This window comes from Terrapene carolina, unplaced genomic scaffold (genome assembly GCF_002925995.2).
Source record: "Terrapene carolina triunguis isolate 2854851 unplaced genomic scaffold, T_m_triunguis-2.0 Scaffold85, whole genome shotgun sequence".
Lineage (NCBI taxonomy): Eukaryota > Metazoa > Chordata > Testudines > Emydidae > Terrapene > Terrapene triunguis.
The window spans coordinates 9,761,377-9,777,277 of NW_020664436.1; the positions used below are offsets into that span (position 1 = coordinate 9,761,377).

At 43.2% G+C, this 15,901-nt stretch overlaps 2 protein-coding genes across 4 annotated transcripts in view; one reads left to right on the top strand and one right to left on the bottom strand.

Annotated features, from left to right (window-relative positions):
- Positions 1–2,081: 2,081 nt before the first annotated feature.
- On the bottom strand, positions 2,082–13,942 carry GPATCH11 (G-patch domain containing 11). 3 transcript variants are annotated; one of them, XM_026649626.2, is made up of 9 exons: positions 13,813–13,942; positions 12,544–12,627; positions 10,460–10,686; positions 9,487–9,528; positions 6,570–6,690; positions 5,850–5,940; positions 4,504–4,608; positions 3,463–3,544; positions 2,082–2,991 (listed from the first exon to the last, which is right to left on the bottom strand). In XM_026649626.2, exons 2-9 carry the CDS (start codon positions 12,591–12,593, stop codon positions 2,936–2,938), a joined length of 774 nt encoding a protein of 257 aa, XP_026505411.1. In that variant the 5' UTR covers positions 12,594–12,627; positions 13,813–13,942; the 3' UTR covers positions 2,082–2,935. The 3 variants fall into 3 exon arrangements, with proteins under 3 accessions (XP_026505411.1, XP_026505410.1, XP_026505412.1); XM_026649625.2 differs by having other exon boundaries at positions 13,671–13,942; XM_026649627.2 differs by lacking the exon at positions 13,813–13,942 and adding an exon at positions 12,723–13,604.
- Positions 13,943–14,392: 450 nt separating this feature from the next.
- Positions 14,393–15,901, top strand: part of HEATR5B (HEAT repeat containing 5B) — an 84,807-nt gene continuing 83,298 nt past the window's right edge. The window contains exon 1 of the mRNA XM_026649512.2: positions 14,393–14,532. The gene's annotated coding sequence lies outside the window, so the exon portion shown is untranslated. The remainder of the gene's footprint in view (positions 14,533–15,901) is intronic.

Consider the following 15,901-nt stretch of genomic DNA (forward strand, 5'->3'; position numbering starts at 1 on the left):
TCCAATAAGTTGTGGAGAGCGGGAGAGCGAGCCCAGTAAATACCATCTCCTCCCTGCACTCCCAATCTTTTTCTCTCTTCCCCCAGGCTACCAACCCTGTCCTAGAGGTGCCCAATTTCTGAGCCTTTCCCTTGGCTCTGCAGCTTCACTCTCCCATCCTCTATAAGATCAAGGGGTTCAGTTGGGTCTTTAACATTTGGTTGCATAGTTAGATTTTTGGGGGGCATGTTTTAATATAAAAGTCCTGGCTGTGCTTATAAAGAGCAGTTGGAGGTAGGAATCAGGCTGTCATAGGCATTTTTAATGCTTTCATCACTACAACATATCAGTGCCAAAGGGTAGCATAACCGTTCTTTAAAAGCTGTTCTTAGAAATAAGGCCCCAGTCTTGCATTGAGCAGGGATCTGCCTGCTGACATCCTTGTGCCTATGTAGGGACCCATTGGTCCACCTACACAGAGCCCATTGCAAAAATAGGGCCCAAATTTACAATATTATGTTTGTAGATAGCTATTCTGATTCTTAGAAACAGTGAATAAATTCATAATTTTTGTTCTTATACTGATCAAGTATTAGCATTATCTGGCTTTCTATTAGAATGAATAGTATGCCTTAAAAAAACCCCAACCACTGCAGGAAAGCAGATGTCTTCCTAAGTTTGTGCTCTCTGAAGTAGGGAAATTTGGTGCTGGCCTGCTGATAGTGTTCAGTTGTATATAAATTCTAAACGTGTGGTGGATTCTTCTGTAATGAATGAGAATAAATGTAAGCTTTGCTCAGTTTTTTTGAGGTGAATGTAAGTGCTTTCTTCCCCATTAAAACAAATGTTTGACATCTTCCTGTTTTGGACTAATTCCTCTTTCCTAGTGACGCAAGAGGCCAGTGAGATCCTAGCACAGAGAAAAGCCACCTAATTGGATTTCCTTTCCTCTCAGGGAAAGTTCTGTAATATTCATCTGTGACAGAGTATGCCAGACACTTTGAAGCCATCTGCTGAAGGTCTTGTGCCCTGCCACACCGTCCCAGAAAAGGGCAGTGGAGAGGATCCTCCAAGCTGCCTAGAGTGGCTGTGTCAACACCCAGCAAGTCAGCATAAGTCAGGGGTTCTCAGACTTTTGTACTGGTGACCCCTTTCACACAGCAAGCCTCTGAGTGCGACCCCCCCTTATACATTAAAAACACTTTTTAATATATTTAACACCATTATAAATGCTGGAGACAAAGTGGGGTCTGGGGTGGAGGCTGACAGCTCATGACCCCCTGAGGGGTCCCAACCCCCAGTTTGAGAACCCCTGGTATAAAACAAGCTGCAGGGCCAGAGTGAGTTCAGTTCCTTGCTGGAGCTGGAGGAGCATGGATGGTGTGTAACTGACTGAGGGAGCTGCAGGACCTTGGACAGAGCAGTGCTGACAGAAGCTGGGGAGATTGAGACGGAGCCCTGAGGTCAGGCTGAAGACTGTATGGGGCCAAGGGAGGCCCTAAGAGGGTGAAGAGTCTCCAGGGAGAAAGCCCTAGCAGCAAAGCCCCCATACCAGGTATGGGGTCCAGGGAGGGCTACAGAGATATTCCAACCATGGGATACTGGGATAGGCCCCTGTTAGACTGGTTTCCCTGGAAGGGGTTTGTTTGCGTTTCACATTCAGACTGTGTGACTTGACCAGAGGGCTGAGTCACTGAAGACCTACCACAAACAGAGAAAGTGCAGGCACATGCACTCAGCCAAGGGGGTGCTTGTGAGACGTGAACGTGCCACGTGTTACATCTTCTTACTGGCACGTTTTTCCTTGGCAGCTGGCATGCAATAACTAAGAGGTCCTCTGTCACTTGCCCATTAAACTTCAAGATTTACGACAGTAAAGTCTCTGTTCACCACAACTGATGTGTAGGTGGTTGTCTCAGTCCAACTCTATGATGTGTCTAACACAAGCTGCTGCCTGCCTTACAGTAAAAGCTAATTCTTCTAGTTCAGCTCCTTTTTCTGTCATCGTTATGGATTTACTTCCACTAGCAGTTGCTGCTCCTGGACAATGCTGCCACTGTTCAATAGCTATTGACTGAATGGAACCAAGTTGGACAAAAAGATAGTTACAAAAAGCTGTTTAATTATGAACAAAACACTTCAGAAATACCCACTAAATTAATGAAATTTAGAGTTTCTATACAAACATCCATATTTACATTAAGCAATAGAGATTGATGAAGCCAAATACTTTGTGCAAGGTGAGACCATTTTCAACCAGCAGAGTTCACATATCTGGCTGATTATGTTGACAAAAAATAAACTTAAGATTCAAATCAGACATCCTACTGAAGGACGCATATTAAATGACTTGTCTAACACTGTATACTATAAAGACTTAACCAATATTCACTGTCAAGTGATTATCCTCTATTCCATGCTTTATGTTATCTGGGAAAGGAAGGGCAGTGTTTTTCCCCCAGGGAAGCCTTTAAAATGTTGGTTACAAAGTCAAGTACTGTCCATTTCAAATCTCCATCTGTCCACAATCACACATATATACACACACACAAATTTAGCAGTCTGAACCTAGGTACCTCCAACTGGTGTACAGAAATCATAAACCATAACAATTTGGTGCAGTTAGCTGCCAGTCCTCTGAGGTGCAAGACTGGAATTGCAGTTTTTAGTTTGGTAGAAACCTGCAAAACTCCTGCCTGCACCTAAATTATTTAGCATTAAGTACATATGTAAATTTGTAGTTCTTATTAAATAGTGAGTTCAATGACTAGCTTCACTTTTAAAAAAAATCTAAAATCTACAACTGCTTCTGTGCTTTCAAAAGTGTGCTCTGAACCTTTCAATATGTCTTTCCACCTGCAGTACTTGTGTGAATTCTTGATGTCCCATGGAGAGATTTTAAAATACTGCTGTTAATCAACAATATTTTTCCAGAGTTCCTTTTATTACAAAGATTTTAGTCGTGATCTGCTGAACTATCTCCAGGGCAGTTTGAAGATAAATCTGCAGCCTCTACAGCATAAAGGAAAAGAAGGTTAATATTTCAGATATGGGAAGAAAAGATCTATAATCTTCTAAATATTATTTAAAAAGAGAGTGGTGGGGAGTCAGAAAAAAGGTGATGGAGAAACAGTACAAACAGATTAAGTTAATTCCAAATAGTGTTGTAGTTTGAAGTTCTTATAAAATAGAAAGGTGGTACATGTGGGACTGATGAGGGATGTTTCAGAGGAGAATGTTACCAATTTGGCCACAAAATACTGATTCAGAGCCCAATATTGATCATTCACTAGTTCTGAAACCCAAGAAAGGAGAAATGACTGAATCCAGTCAATATATACAAAAGTTACTTTCAAGGATAACAGTAGTGGGACTGGCCTCCATGGGAATTTTGCTGGGATAAAGAATAAATAAGAATTGCAGGATATGGCTCCAAATACATAACCAAAGGAAAATTATATCCAAGATGGATTTAACACTTACCCTCATATGCTGTTCCACACCAGATACAATAAAGATGCTCTTCTCTTAAATAGGCAGTCAGGATTTGTAATTTCTCTAATACCTACATATATACATACAGAGAAATATATTTTATAGCTTTGAGTAGGAATCACAATCGAACAGTCTGGGATGGGCCCCTGGGGTGCACTGTCTTCCCTGCTAATCAATAGTTCTGGTGCTAAAAAGGGCTCACTAAGGAAAGATCACACGATACTGCAATCAAAAACATGGAAACCTTAGTACACCGTAACTGATACTACAGCAGAAGTCTCCAAATTGTGGCCTGTGGTGCGCCAATGATCTATGGCGAGCTAGCTGGTTAAAGGATGTTGGCTGTTCTTTATTTTCCCTACTGAACAACTAAAAATACCTTATTTCAAGTGAATGATGTTCCTGATGGGATTTTTTTTATCACCCATCTCCGCCACAGACTGAGTTCATTAGAATAACAACACTAGTGGGTTCTTGGGCATAAAGGGCATGATTTTCAAAAGTGACGGATTGGAGGGCCCCGATTTTTAGAGGCAATTACTCAGCATTTTCTGAAAACTAGACCCATCAAGTGTCAAATTGGGTACCTAAAAATAAGACACCCAAAATCATTACTTTCTTGAAAATCTTGGCCCAAAGGTGAGGTAGTGTTATCATTTAATTTTGCTCTTTTACTCCAAATCAGTATAATCATGCTTTATACTCCATCTAATATTATTGCAAAATCACTTTGCGAGGCAGAAAGAGAGGCCACTTATTAGAGCTTTGATCTACACCTCTATCCCGATATAAAGCTGTCCTCGGGAGCCAAAAAATCTTACCGCGTTATAGGTGAAACCGCGTTATATCGAACTTGCTTTGATCCGCCGGAGTGCGCAGCCCCGCCCCCCCAGAGCACTGCTTTACCGCGTTATATCCGAATTCGTGTTATATCGGGTCGCGTTATATCGGGGTAGAGGTGTATATACACACACATGCATGTTTTACAAATGAAGACAGCTTCATACTAACTTATGTTTCAGCACTCACACTTAAGTCTGAACCTTTGTATTCATCCTTTTCTTCCTCCTCTTGATCCTTTTCTTCTTGCTCAGGTTCTGTCCAGTACCAAATCTCCTTGGGAACTTTAATATCCTTAAAAATAAAAAAAATTACAAGCAAAGTTCTCTCTGTCTCTATAGGTTTCTCCAGCAGATGCCTGATGAACACAGTTTATAATGGGACAAGTACCACTTTATAAACTTTGTTATAAATTATGATCTTGAGACACTGAAGCTTCAAGAATAGAACTGATCAAATTTAGACCACATTGGACCACAGCAAGGGCTATTTGTGGGTTTGTTGCTTTTTAAAAACAAATTTAAAGAGATGCTAAAATAAACTTCCGTGCCAGATATGCTGGTAAAGTTCAAGACTGCACAGCAAACTATTATTGTATCTTTTGTCATTGGTTCTCTTTATTGCCCATGTCCACTTTCAGAAGGCTCTTTTTATGATTTTGCAGTTAAAAATCCTGAGTCTGCACATGCCCATCATTGTGAAGCTCCTCCCTCGTCTGGGATGGCAGGTGAGCAGCCTCCTCTGAGCCAGACACCGCCACCAATCTGATAGCCTGACACAAGCTACCATGAGACATATAAATAGTAAATGATCAGTAAGGCGGAAGAGGCCTTCTAGCTGATGTCTGAAGTGTTCTTAAAAGGCTTACACACCAAAATGAATTCAGGTGGAACGTATTTCTTGCCTTTAAGCCCAAGGATGTAACTTCTGTCCCATATGAGCTCTATTGGACCATGGGACACAGGCTCTTGATGGCTACTAGCAAGTTAGCAATAGGCACACACCACCCCCAAGCCCTCTGAGGATACGCTTGGTGTATCCAGCATCTGTTCCACTGGACATTCACAGAATTCCCAGATCCTCTGCTCCCAAAGGAACAGTCTACCCCTGCTTGCCAGTTACACCTTAGATCACAGCTCTATATATATACACACACACACACACGTACGTACGTAACTCCTTACATATTATCCATCCATACATTTCATAATGATCATGATGACCAGTGTGACACAGGCTTTCAGCAGAGACCTTACATGACATCCTTTGGCGAACTAGGATGTAGATACTAGACCCACGGGATCCCTATAACCCTTATGCACCCTGTGCCCTCTGCCAGTTGGCACCAGAAGGTCCCTGGGTAACACAGGGCATCTCAGGGAGACAAGCATTGCCACTTCAGTCCAATAACACCCAATATTATACAAAACTGTTAAGAAGTGAAATAATATTGTTGTACATGAAGATTGAAGAATTTGTAGCCTGCTCTACACTATAAACCATCCTTCCACCCCAAAGCAGCGTATTAGCCTTACCTTTTGTGTGTCTAATTGCTGACAGGCCCTCTGGCTTTTTCTAAGGTCCCCTTCTATCTTACGTTCTTCTTGTTTGCTTTTGAATCTCATTCTGTCAATAAAAAAGTAGCTAGCTACAATCAACAGGCAGATAAAAAATTCACACATTATAGGCAAGAACTTATTGTAATGTAAAGCTAGTTGAGATTTTAGACACACCATGGTTCCCCACAACATTTGTAACTCTTTGTAATGCCTTTGTACAGGCATACAGTCCTCTGACGGGATCAGAGAAGGCCATCCTAAACAGGACTGTGCTGAAGCTTAAGAACGTCATTGTAAACTTATATGTACGTATGTGTCTTCCCTGAGGAGGCTACATTTAAATACTTTTTAAAACAGATTTCTTGTTTAAGTTGCACCGTCTAACAAATGGCAATAGGTACATTATTTTGTCTGTCCCCTGGCATCGCTAATGTCCATTGTAATTAAGGGGCACAGCAGAGGGAATTTATGTATTTTAGTTTTCGTGTGTCAGATCATTTTTTCTTTTTAAATGGTTGGTAATTACCCTCCCCAGAGCCCACTCATCACACAAATGTTATTCAGAATTGATAAGACATTTTGATGATAGTCAAACTTGAGGCAGCCAGTACCACTTTAAGATAAGTGTGAAACCCGGATCCTTTTTTACATTACCTGAAAATGTTTACAACAACATATGAAAATAAATCGTTTTACCTAAACTGATCTGCAGCATCTTCATCTGCTTGTTTTTTCATATGAATCTTTCTTCTGTAGTTTTCTAGCCTTTCTTCTGCTTTCCGCTTTTGTGATTCTTCATGACCAAGCCCACCTCTGCCTGTTTAAGTTCAAAACACTGTTGTTAGCAGCTGAGAGACTGTGAACTCCAACAATTACTGTACTGTCATGGATGGATATAAACTGTTCAGGAAGGACAGGCAGGGCAGAAAAGGGGGTGGAGTTGTGTTGTATGTAAGAGAGGAGTATGACTGCTCAGAGCTCCGGTATGAAACTGCAGAAAAACCTGAGAGTCTCTGGATAAAGTTGAGAAGTGTGAGCAACAAGGGTGATGTCGTGGTCGGAGTCTGCTATAGACCACCAGACCAGGGGGATGAGGTGGACGAGGCTTTCTTCCGGCAACTAACAGAAGTTGTTAGATCGCAGGCCCTGGTTCTCCTGGGAGACTTTAATCACCCTGATATCTGCTGGGTGAGCAATACAGACAATCCAGGAAGTTTTTGGAAAGTGTAGGGGACAATTTCCTGGTGCAAGTGCTGGAGGAACCAACTAGGGGCAGAGCTTTTCTTGACCTGCTGCTCACAAACAGGGAAGAATTAGTAGGGGAAGCAAAAGTGGATGGGAACCTGGGAGGCAGTGACCATGATATGGTCGAGTTCAGGATCCTGACACAAGGAAGAAAGGAGAGCAGCAGAATACGGACCCTGGACTTTAGAAAAGCAGACTTTGACTCCCTCAGGGAACAGATGGGCAGGATCCCCTGGGAGAATAACATGAAGGGCAAAGGGGTCCAGGAGAGCTGGCTGTATTTTAAAGAATCCTTATTGCGGTTGCAGGAACAAACCATCCCGATGTGTAGAAAGAATAGTAAATATGGCGGGCGACCAGCTTGGCTTAACAGTGAAATCCTTGCTGACCTTAAATGCAAAAAATACGCTTACAAGAAGTCGAAGATTGGACAAATGACCAGGGAGGAGTATAAAAATATTGCTCAGGCATACAAGAGTGAAATCAGGAAGGCCAAATCGCACTTGGAGTTGCAGCTAGCAAGAGATGTTAAGAGTAACAAGAAGGGTTTCTTCAGGTATGTTAGCAACAAGAAGAAAGTCAAGGAAAGTGTGGGCCCCTTACTGAATGAGGGAGGCAACCTAGTGACCGAGGATGTGGAAAAAGCTAATGTACTCAATGCTTTTTTTGCCTCTGTCTTCACAAACAAGGTCAGCTCCCAGACTGCTGGACTGGGCAGCACAGTATGGGGAGGAGGTGACCAGCCCTCCGTGGAGAAAGAAGTGGTTCGGGACTATTTAGAAAAACTGGATGAGCACAAATCCATGGGGCCGGATGCGCTGCATCCGAGGGTGCTAAAGGAGTTGGCGGATGTGATTGCGGAGCCATTGGCTATCATCTTTGAAAACTCATGGCGATCGGGGGAGGTCCCGGATGACTGGAAAAAGGCTAATGTAGTGCCCATCTTTAAAAAAGGGAAGGAGGAGGATCCGGGGAACTACAGGCCAGTCAGCCTCACCTCAGTCCCTGGAAAAATCATGGAGCAGGTCCTCAAGGAATCAATTATGAAACACTTAGAGGAGAGGAAAGTGATCAGGAACAGTCAGCATGGATTCACCAAGGGGAAGTCGTGCCTGACTAACCTAATTGCCTTCTATGATGAGATAACTGGCTCTGTGAATGAGGGGAAAGCAGTGGATGTGTTGTGTTATTCCTTGACTTTAGCAAAGCTTTTGATACGGTCTCCCACAGTATTCTTGCCGCCAAGTTAAAGAAGTATGGGCTGGATGAATGGACTGTAAGGTGGATAGAAAGCTGGCTAGATCGTCGGGCTCAACGGGTAGTGATCAATGGCTCCATGTCTAGTTGGCAGCCGGTTTCAAGCGCAGTGCCCCAAGGGTCGGTCCTGGGGCCGGTTTTGTTTAATATCTTTATTAATGATCTGGAGGATGGTGTGGACTGCACTCTCAGCAAGTTTGCAGATGACACTAAACTGGGAGGCGTGGTAGATACACTGGAGGGTAGGGATCGGATACAGAGGGACTTAGACAAATTAGAGGATTGGGCCAAAAAAAACCTGATGAGGTTCAACAAGGACAAGTGCAGAGTCCTGCACTTAGGACGGAAGAATCCTATGCACTGCTACAGACTAGGGACCGAATGGCTAGGTAGCAGTTCTGCAGAAAAGGACCGAGGGGTCACAGTGGACGAGAAGCTGGATATGAGTCAACAGTGTGCTCTTGTTGCCAAGAAGTCTAACGGCATTTTGGGCTGTATAAGTAGGGGCATTGCCAGCAGATCGAGGAACGTGATCGTTCCCCTTTATTCGACATTGGTGAGGCCTCATCTGGAGTATTGTGTCCAGTTTTGGGCCCCGCACTACAAGGATGTGGAAAAATTGGAAAGAGTCCAGCGGAGGGCAACAAAAATGATTAGGGGTCTGGAGCACATGACTTATGAGGAGAGGCTGAGGGAACTGGGATTGTTTAGTCTCCAGAAGAGAAGAATGAGGGGGGATTTGATAGCTGCTTTCTACTACCTGAAGGGGGGTTCCAAAGAGGATGGAGCTCGGCTGTTCTCAGTGGTGGCAGATGACAGAACAAGGAGCAATGGTCTCAAGTTGCAGTGGGGGAGGTCTAGGTTGGATATTAGGAAACACTATTTCACTAGGAGGGTGGTGAAGCACTGGAATGCGTTACCTAGGGAGGTGGTGGAATCTCCTTCCTTGGAGGTTTTTAAGGCCCGGCTTGACAAAGCCCTGGCTGGGATGATTTAGTTGGGAATTGGTCCTGCTTTGAGCAGGGGGTTGGACTAGATGACCTCCTGAGGTCCCTTCCAACCCTGATATTCTATGATTCTATGATAATTAAAAGAGGTAAATATTACACACCTGTTTTAATGTTCAGAGGAATAGGCTCAACAATGCCGCCTCCTGTAGGAAAAAAGGGCAGACAGCTTATGAAGTCAGGTCTCTCCCCAAATCATAAACACAGCCTATCCAAGTATACACAAGATTTTGCCACTGAATAATTAGCTTTTATGGTAATTTTTTTTTAACAGATGGATAAATCAAGCATCAAGGTGCACTGACAATGGACCGGTGGATCAGGCATTCCTTATTTTCTCTGTTGAATTGTAGTGTTGCTGTGTGCTGCATTCAGGCTGCTGCCCTATACACCAAAGAAGGACAGCTTAATTTGACAGGTATAACATATTAGTAATTAATAATACATTGCACCCTTCTGTAGCATCTTTCATATGAGAATCTTGAGACACTTTACAAACATTAACTAACTAAGCCTCACTATTCACTCATGGAGTGCAACATCTATTCATCCTCTAGTGATTTACTCTGGATAGATCCCAGGTGACATTTTTGCTTCACTAGGGCTCCGTGCAGAAGGACTTAGCGTCTGTGTGCACAGATCCCTTTCCAGAATCAAGCTGTAAATTTGTGCAGATTGGAGATAGGTTCTTTAATGTTTAAAAGTTACTTGCTTGGAAGGAACACCAAATTCAAAAGGCTATGCCCTGCTACAGATAGTAAGATTTTTGTAAAACATCATCCATATTTGAAATACCATTTAGTTAGCAGCAAGTACTGTTTCTTCCTTCTCCAATTCCCCCATATCCCTCACCCTTTTTATTTCAGAGATTTTAAGGGCTTGCTCTCACCTTCTGTGCTTTCTTCTGCTATGCCAAGGTGGCAGTTAAGAACTACCCTAACAGGCAGGAGTTCTTATAGAGGTATTCATTGAATTCATCCAGAGATAAGGTGGAACGGTATTAGTAACAGGTACCCTTTTAAACCCACATTTTGAAAAATGGGCACACATCTAAATTCTAGAAGTTAACAAACTTACCACTCTTGCCAAGGGCCTGCCCACTTTTGTACCCCATCTTTTGGAGCAAAGCAAAGCCTTTGTTTTCATTTCCTAAAGCACTTTTCAACACAGTGTCACGTCTCTCTCTTTCCTCTTCTTTTAGGCTCTTTTGTCTATTTTTCTGGTTAGCTTCCTTCTGCTTTTCTTCTTTTTGAATAGCTTCTTTTACATGCCTCACCATTGGCAATCCTGGCCTGACATCCTGTCTAAGGGAAAAAATAAGTATTAATATTGTCTTTTTTTTAATTAAGAGGCAATAAATGTTTAATGGCAGCATAATCCATTACAATGAAACAGTGCGGATATAGAATCAGCTTTGTATAAGCAACCTCTAGTGCAGGGGTAATCAATTCTTTTTTGTCAAGGTCCAAATTTCTTGGTCAAATTTCTTTTTGTCAAGATCCAAACTCCAGAGAAAATATATAGCTGCCACTTGAGAATGGGGAGTGACTTTAAGACTGGGGAGGCCTACATTGACAATCTTAAGCTCTTTCTCCATATCTTTGAATCACTGCACTTCCATTCTAATACCCTATTTTTCAATTGCTTGTAATGGACTAAAAATTATCTTTTGGGCAAAAACTTCTAATTCATACTATTTGTTTGTGGAAGGAATTTGAATACAATTCATTGTGCTGTTTGAACTATAAATATGTGAAAACCTTAAGAAAATAGGTCCATAGTCTTTTTTTTCACTATGAAAACAAGTAACTTTGTTCTAAAATGGTGGCTGCTCTAGTCCATGGAAAACATAACTTTGATTTTTCTGATGTATGACTAAAATGTCAAATATAATCTGCATTAAACTTCCTTAAAAAAGAAATTAAATTATTTCCTCCATAACAATCTCCCTACAGGTGAAGGTCAGACATTTAAATGGAGAACCTGAAATCCACTCAATTAGATCAAAAAAGGGTTAAAAGTAGTTTCAGCTACACAACTTGCCGCTTAATCCCCCCATGCTAATTCTTGTAGCTTTACCACATCTTGCAAACACACATGCTTCACTTGAATAAGCCTTTAAATGGCTTTTAAGAATGACAATAATTGTATTACTTATCCTGTAATATAATTGCAAATAGAGACTATGTTTAAACTTTTAACACAGTCAAAATGGTGTTTCCATCTGGATGTTCTCCTATCTCATATAGAACTTATTTTTTCCCATTCTCTCCTCCTCTGCAATGCAAGTGACATATCAAAGGGGATCCCATACAGCTCAATGCAAGTGTTTGGTTGCACCTTACAGAAATGCTCTTGTCTATATTATAACTAACCAGTTTAAAAGATTAGTTCTTAAGGAAAGAATCCTTAGAAAGAGTTATTTATCCTGCCTGCTAGACTACTATACAGCTCAGATGGATTCTTTCTTGTTTAGGATCTCAGGCTACTTTGTTGATGCTGGGAAATGGCAGTTACCAGAAGACTTTCATTAGCAGCCATCTTGCCTCATTTCCATTTCCACCTGGACATATGTCTCCACAACAGAACTGGTGAGGACTTATAAGGAATACAGTGCTCCTCAACTTTTCACCTTAGCCACCTACAAATAATTTATATTTGGGAGGAGAGGCATGGTAAATGCAAAAATAAAGTACACAGAGTGGGGGAGGTCCAATTTTTTGAAGTAATTAGTGATCTGAGGTGCCTCGAATTTTTGGTGCCCAACCTGAGACACCTTAAAGGGTCCTCCTGATTTTCAGAAGGTACTGAGCAACCAGCTTCTGAAAACAAGACCCTTTAAAATGGCATCCAATATTTAAATTGAGGCATCCAATATCAATAGCCACTTTTGAAAAATTAGGCCTAAATTTTCATTTTGGCTAAAATACTGCTTGCTTTACTCATTTGAATCATCCCAGTGAAATCTCCCTGTGACTTGTGTGAGTAATGAAAAGAGGATTTGGCACTTAATGAGATGCCTGGAAATTGACAGAATGGTTGATTCAGGGATGACAGGCTCTTCATAAACACTAGTGAAAAACTCAATGACTAAATCCCCAAAATGATCAGTATTGTTACTGGATGTAGATGTGTATGATGTACTTAGGCAAGCTACTTACTGCACATTAATAAAAGAATCAGACATATAGTCATCTTCTTCTTCTTCCATGTTTAATATGTGTACCCTGTTCAGATCCTCTTACCTATAACGAATGAAAATATTTTATTACACATTTTACCTTTTTAAAATGAATTGAAATGAAATAAGACGACTGTTTTTGGGCTGAGATAAACTTACTGGTTCAGGTTTGCTATATTCAGTACTGGACAAGTGCCAAAAAACCACTGCTAGACTGAGGGACTGACAGCAGTTTTATTATTTGATATTTTGTGAATTACCAGGGGGTAGAAATGAATGTTTCAGTTATCATCCTTGATCTCGTCTCTTGCTCAGCATAGTTCTATGGCAGCCTCACCTTGGGGATTACTGTTGCTTTAGCAGGGTTACACTTCAAAAAAATGACTACTACGTCAGTTGCTCTGATAATGCATTTATCTAGATTTAACTTGACCCTCTTTTTCCTCGATATCCACACTTGGTATTTTTGGCTTAATTTTCTTCCATGGTTGCCCATACAGTCTACAATTCAAAGAAGCTGTTCTCCTCTTTAGTTTTAAACACTTCTTGGGCTGAATAAATATCACATGACAAATGGGCGAATCTGTATCTTTTGTGAGGTTTTAAACATCATCAGAGAATTACAATTTCTTTGTCCATATTTTTTCTGCCAGGATTGGCATCCAGGGCACTGAAAAACTAGGCATCAGGCAATTCACTCTTTATTTAATCAAGTTTAGGCTCCCGTTAATGTTCTCGCTTGATGGTCTTTGTTCGGATTTTGTGAATTTAGGCAAAATTTTCAGATCTCCTGAACTTTCTGCACCATTACCATGGAAATGACCCATTTGGTAGATCACCTAACCTGGCAGTTACACCTACATTTTCTAATCTCAAAATTTCTTTAGCCATTCAAGCTCACAAGACAATGTTTTTTATTGGAGCATACGCTATAAAACCAAAAGGAGTATCCATCTTAATCTTGAATTCCCTAGAAAATTGCTCTAATAAATTAAATATATTTTTGTATTTTACAGGGTCTTGATCCTGCAAATACTTAGGCAGGTGCTTAACTTACTACTCTGAGCAGTCCCACTGAAATAAAAATTTACAAAAAGTGTCACTTACGTAAAATTAAATTAGAATTAGAAGTTGGTGCAATAAAAGATATTAGCTTGCCCACCTTGTCTCTCTAGGTAAAATTACAGACATATTTTTGAAGGGGGAGGGAGGAGGGCTAAAGCATGGGGTCAACATTTTCCATTTTTACCACAAACAAGCCATTTTTGCAGAATTCCAACTGTGAAAATCTGGAAGTTATAACCCTCAGAGTCTGAAAATCAGGTAAAAATAAAGCCAGTCTGATGTTCAGTGGCTTCTGCTTTGCTTCATATCTTAAGAGTTTACAATCCCCAATTACTACCTACACAACCAGCCCCCACCCCCAAAACCTCCCAGCATCCCCAGCCATCCCCTCAGTATCCCCACCACCCCACCCCAAAACCTCCCACCCCCCCAGTATCTCCAGCCATCCCCCCCAAAACCTCCCACCCCCAGCCACCTCCCCAGTATCCCCAGCCACCCCACCCCAAAACCTCCCACCACCCCCAACCACCTCCCCAGTATCCCCAACCACCTCACCCCAAAACCTCCCACCCCCCCCAGTATTTCCAGCCATCCCACCCCCAGCCACCTCCCCAGCATCCCCAGCCACCTCTCCCCAAAACCTCCCAGTATCCCCAGCTACCCCACCCCCAAACCTCCCACCACCCCCAGTCACCTCCCCAGTATCCCCAGCCATCGCTCCACCCTGCCTCTCACTCACCCCCCGCGCTCTCTCTCGGGCTCTGTCCTGCGCACTCTCTGCTCAGGCGCTTCCTGGGTCCCGGGCTGCGCCTGCGCCCGACCCGGCTCTTCCTGCCGCCGGGAGGGAGACCCGGTGCGCTGCTGTCAGGGGTCCGTCGGGCTCTGCTGGGGCCGCTGCTTGCGGGTGAGTGCGGGCCGGGGGGCTCGGCTGCCCCCGGGGAGCTGCTCTGAGAGGGGGGCGGGGAGGAGCGGCCGCGGGGCGGTGGGTGCCCGGTGCCCGCGGTCCGGGGGCAGGAAGACGCTGCTGGGAAGGGGGTAGCGGACAGGGCCGCCCACCCCCGGCGGCCAGAAATCCTGCCTCGAGCCCCGGAGAGCCTGAGGCAGGCCTGGCCGGTGCCAATGACAGAGGCGGGGCGCGTTTGCGAGCTTGGCCCTGCGTGCGGGGCTCGCCGAGAGCCGGGCCCGGTGGCAGGGCTCCGGCAGCGGCTGGCGATGAAACTCACCAGACCTGGCAGCACCGGAGATGGCGCTTCCCAATGGGTGGAGTGGCCCTGCAGAGGTGGCATATGGTGCCACGGGGCTGGCACCTGATAGCGCAGGGATGACGGACCTGGAGTGTAGCATGGCTCTGCGGCAATGTTGTGGGGTCTGTGTGTGTTGTATCCTAGGATTTGTGGTTTCCAGGGCTTGTACCTCCGTATTCAGGATGAAGGCTGCTGCATCATACCACTCCATAAGCAACAGTTGGTGTGTTGAATGAACTGACCACCTGTATTAATAAGGACAGGGGATATGTGTTTATATATTTAATGGTATGGAGCACCATGTTGGGACTAAACAATAATAAACAAGATTTACTCCTGTATACCTGGGTGTTTCTGTGGCCCCTATCTCTGTGGTATCTGAGGGCCCAGATGTTAATTAATTTATCCTTGTACCACCCCTGTAAGGAAGTATTATACTTATTTTACAGATGGGGAACCCAAGGCATAGGCAGAGTAAGTGACTTGTTTAAGGGTCACTCAACAAGTTAGTGGCAGAGCTGGGAATAGAATTTGGATGTCCTTATTCCATCTCTGCTGTTCTAAAACTACCAGACAACGTTCCCACTTTCAACTATATACTGGTCTCAAATAATGCATATACATTCAGAATGCTGCTGCAAAGATCATTTTCTTAGCCTGTTACTTTGACCATGTCACCCCTCTCTTTCTCCCACTGGCTCCCCCTTCTCTGTCACATCCAACATAAACTGTTTGTCTTCCCTTTCAAGGCTAGCTGCAGTCAATCCCCACCCTACCTATCATCTCTCATTTGCTGTTGAGCTACCGGTGCTCATTTCCGATCAGCCACGGTGCCAGCCTCCGTTGCCTGCTTGTTGTTTGAAAACTTAACACCTTCATTGTTCCTCCTCTGCTGCCCCTCATGCTTGGGAGGAGCACCCTATGAACATTCACAAAGCTACCTCATTATTCACCTTGACATCCCTCCACAAGAGTCTCTTCTGCCATGATGCCTACAAAAAAGCTTGACAAAAAGTAATTGTCACAGGG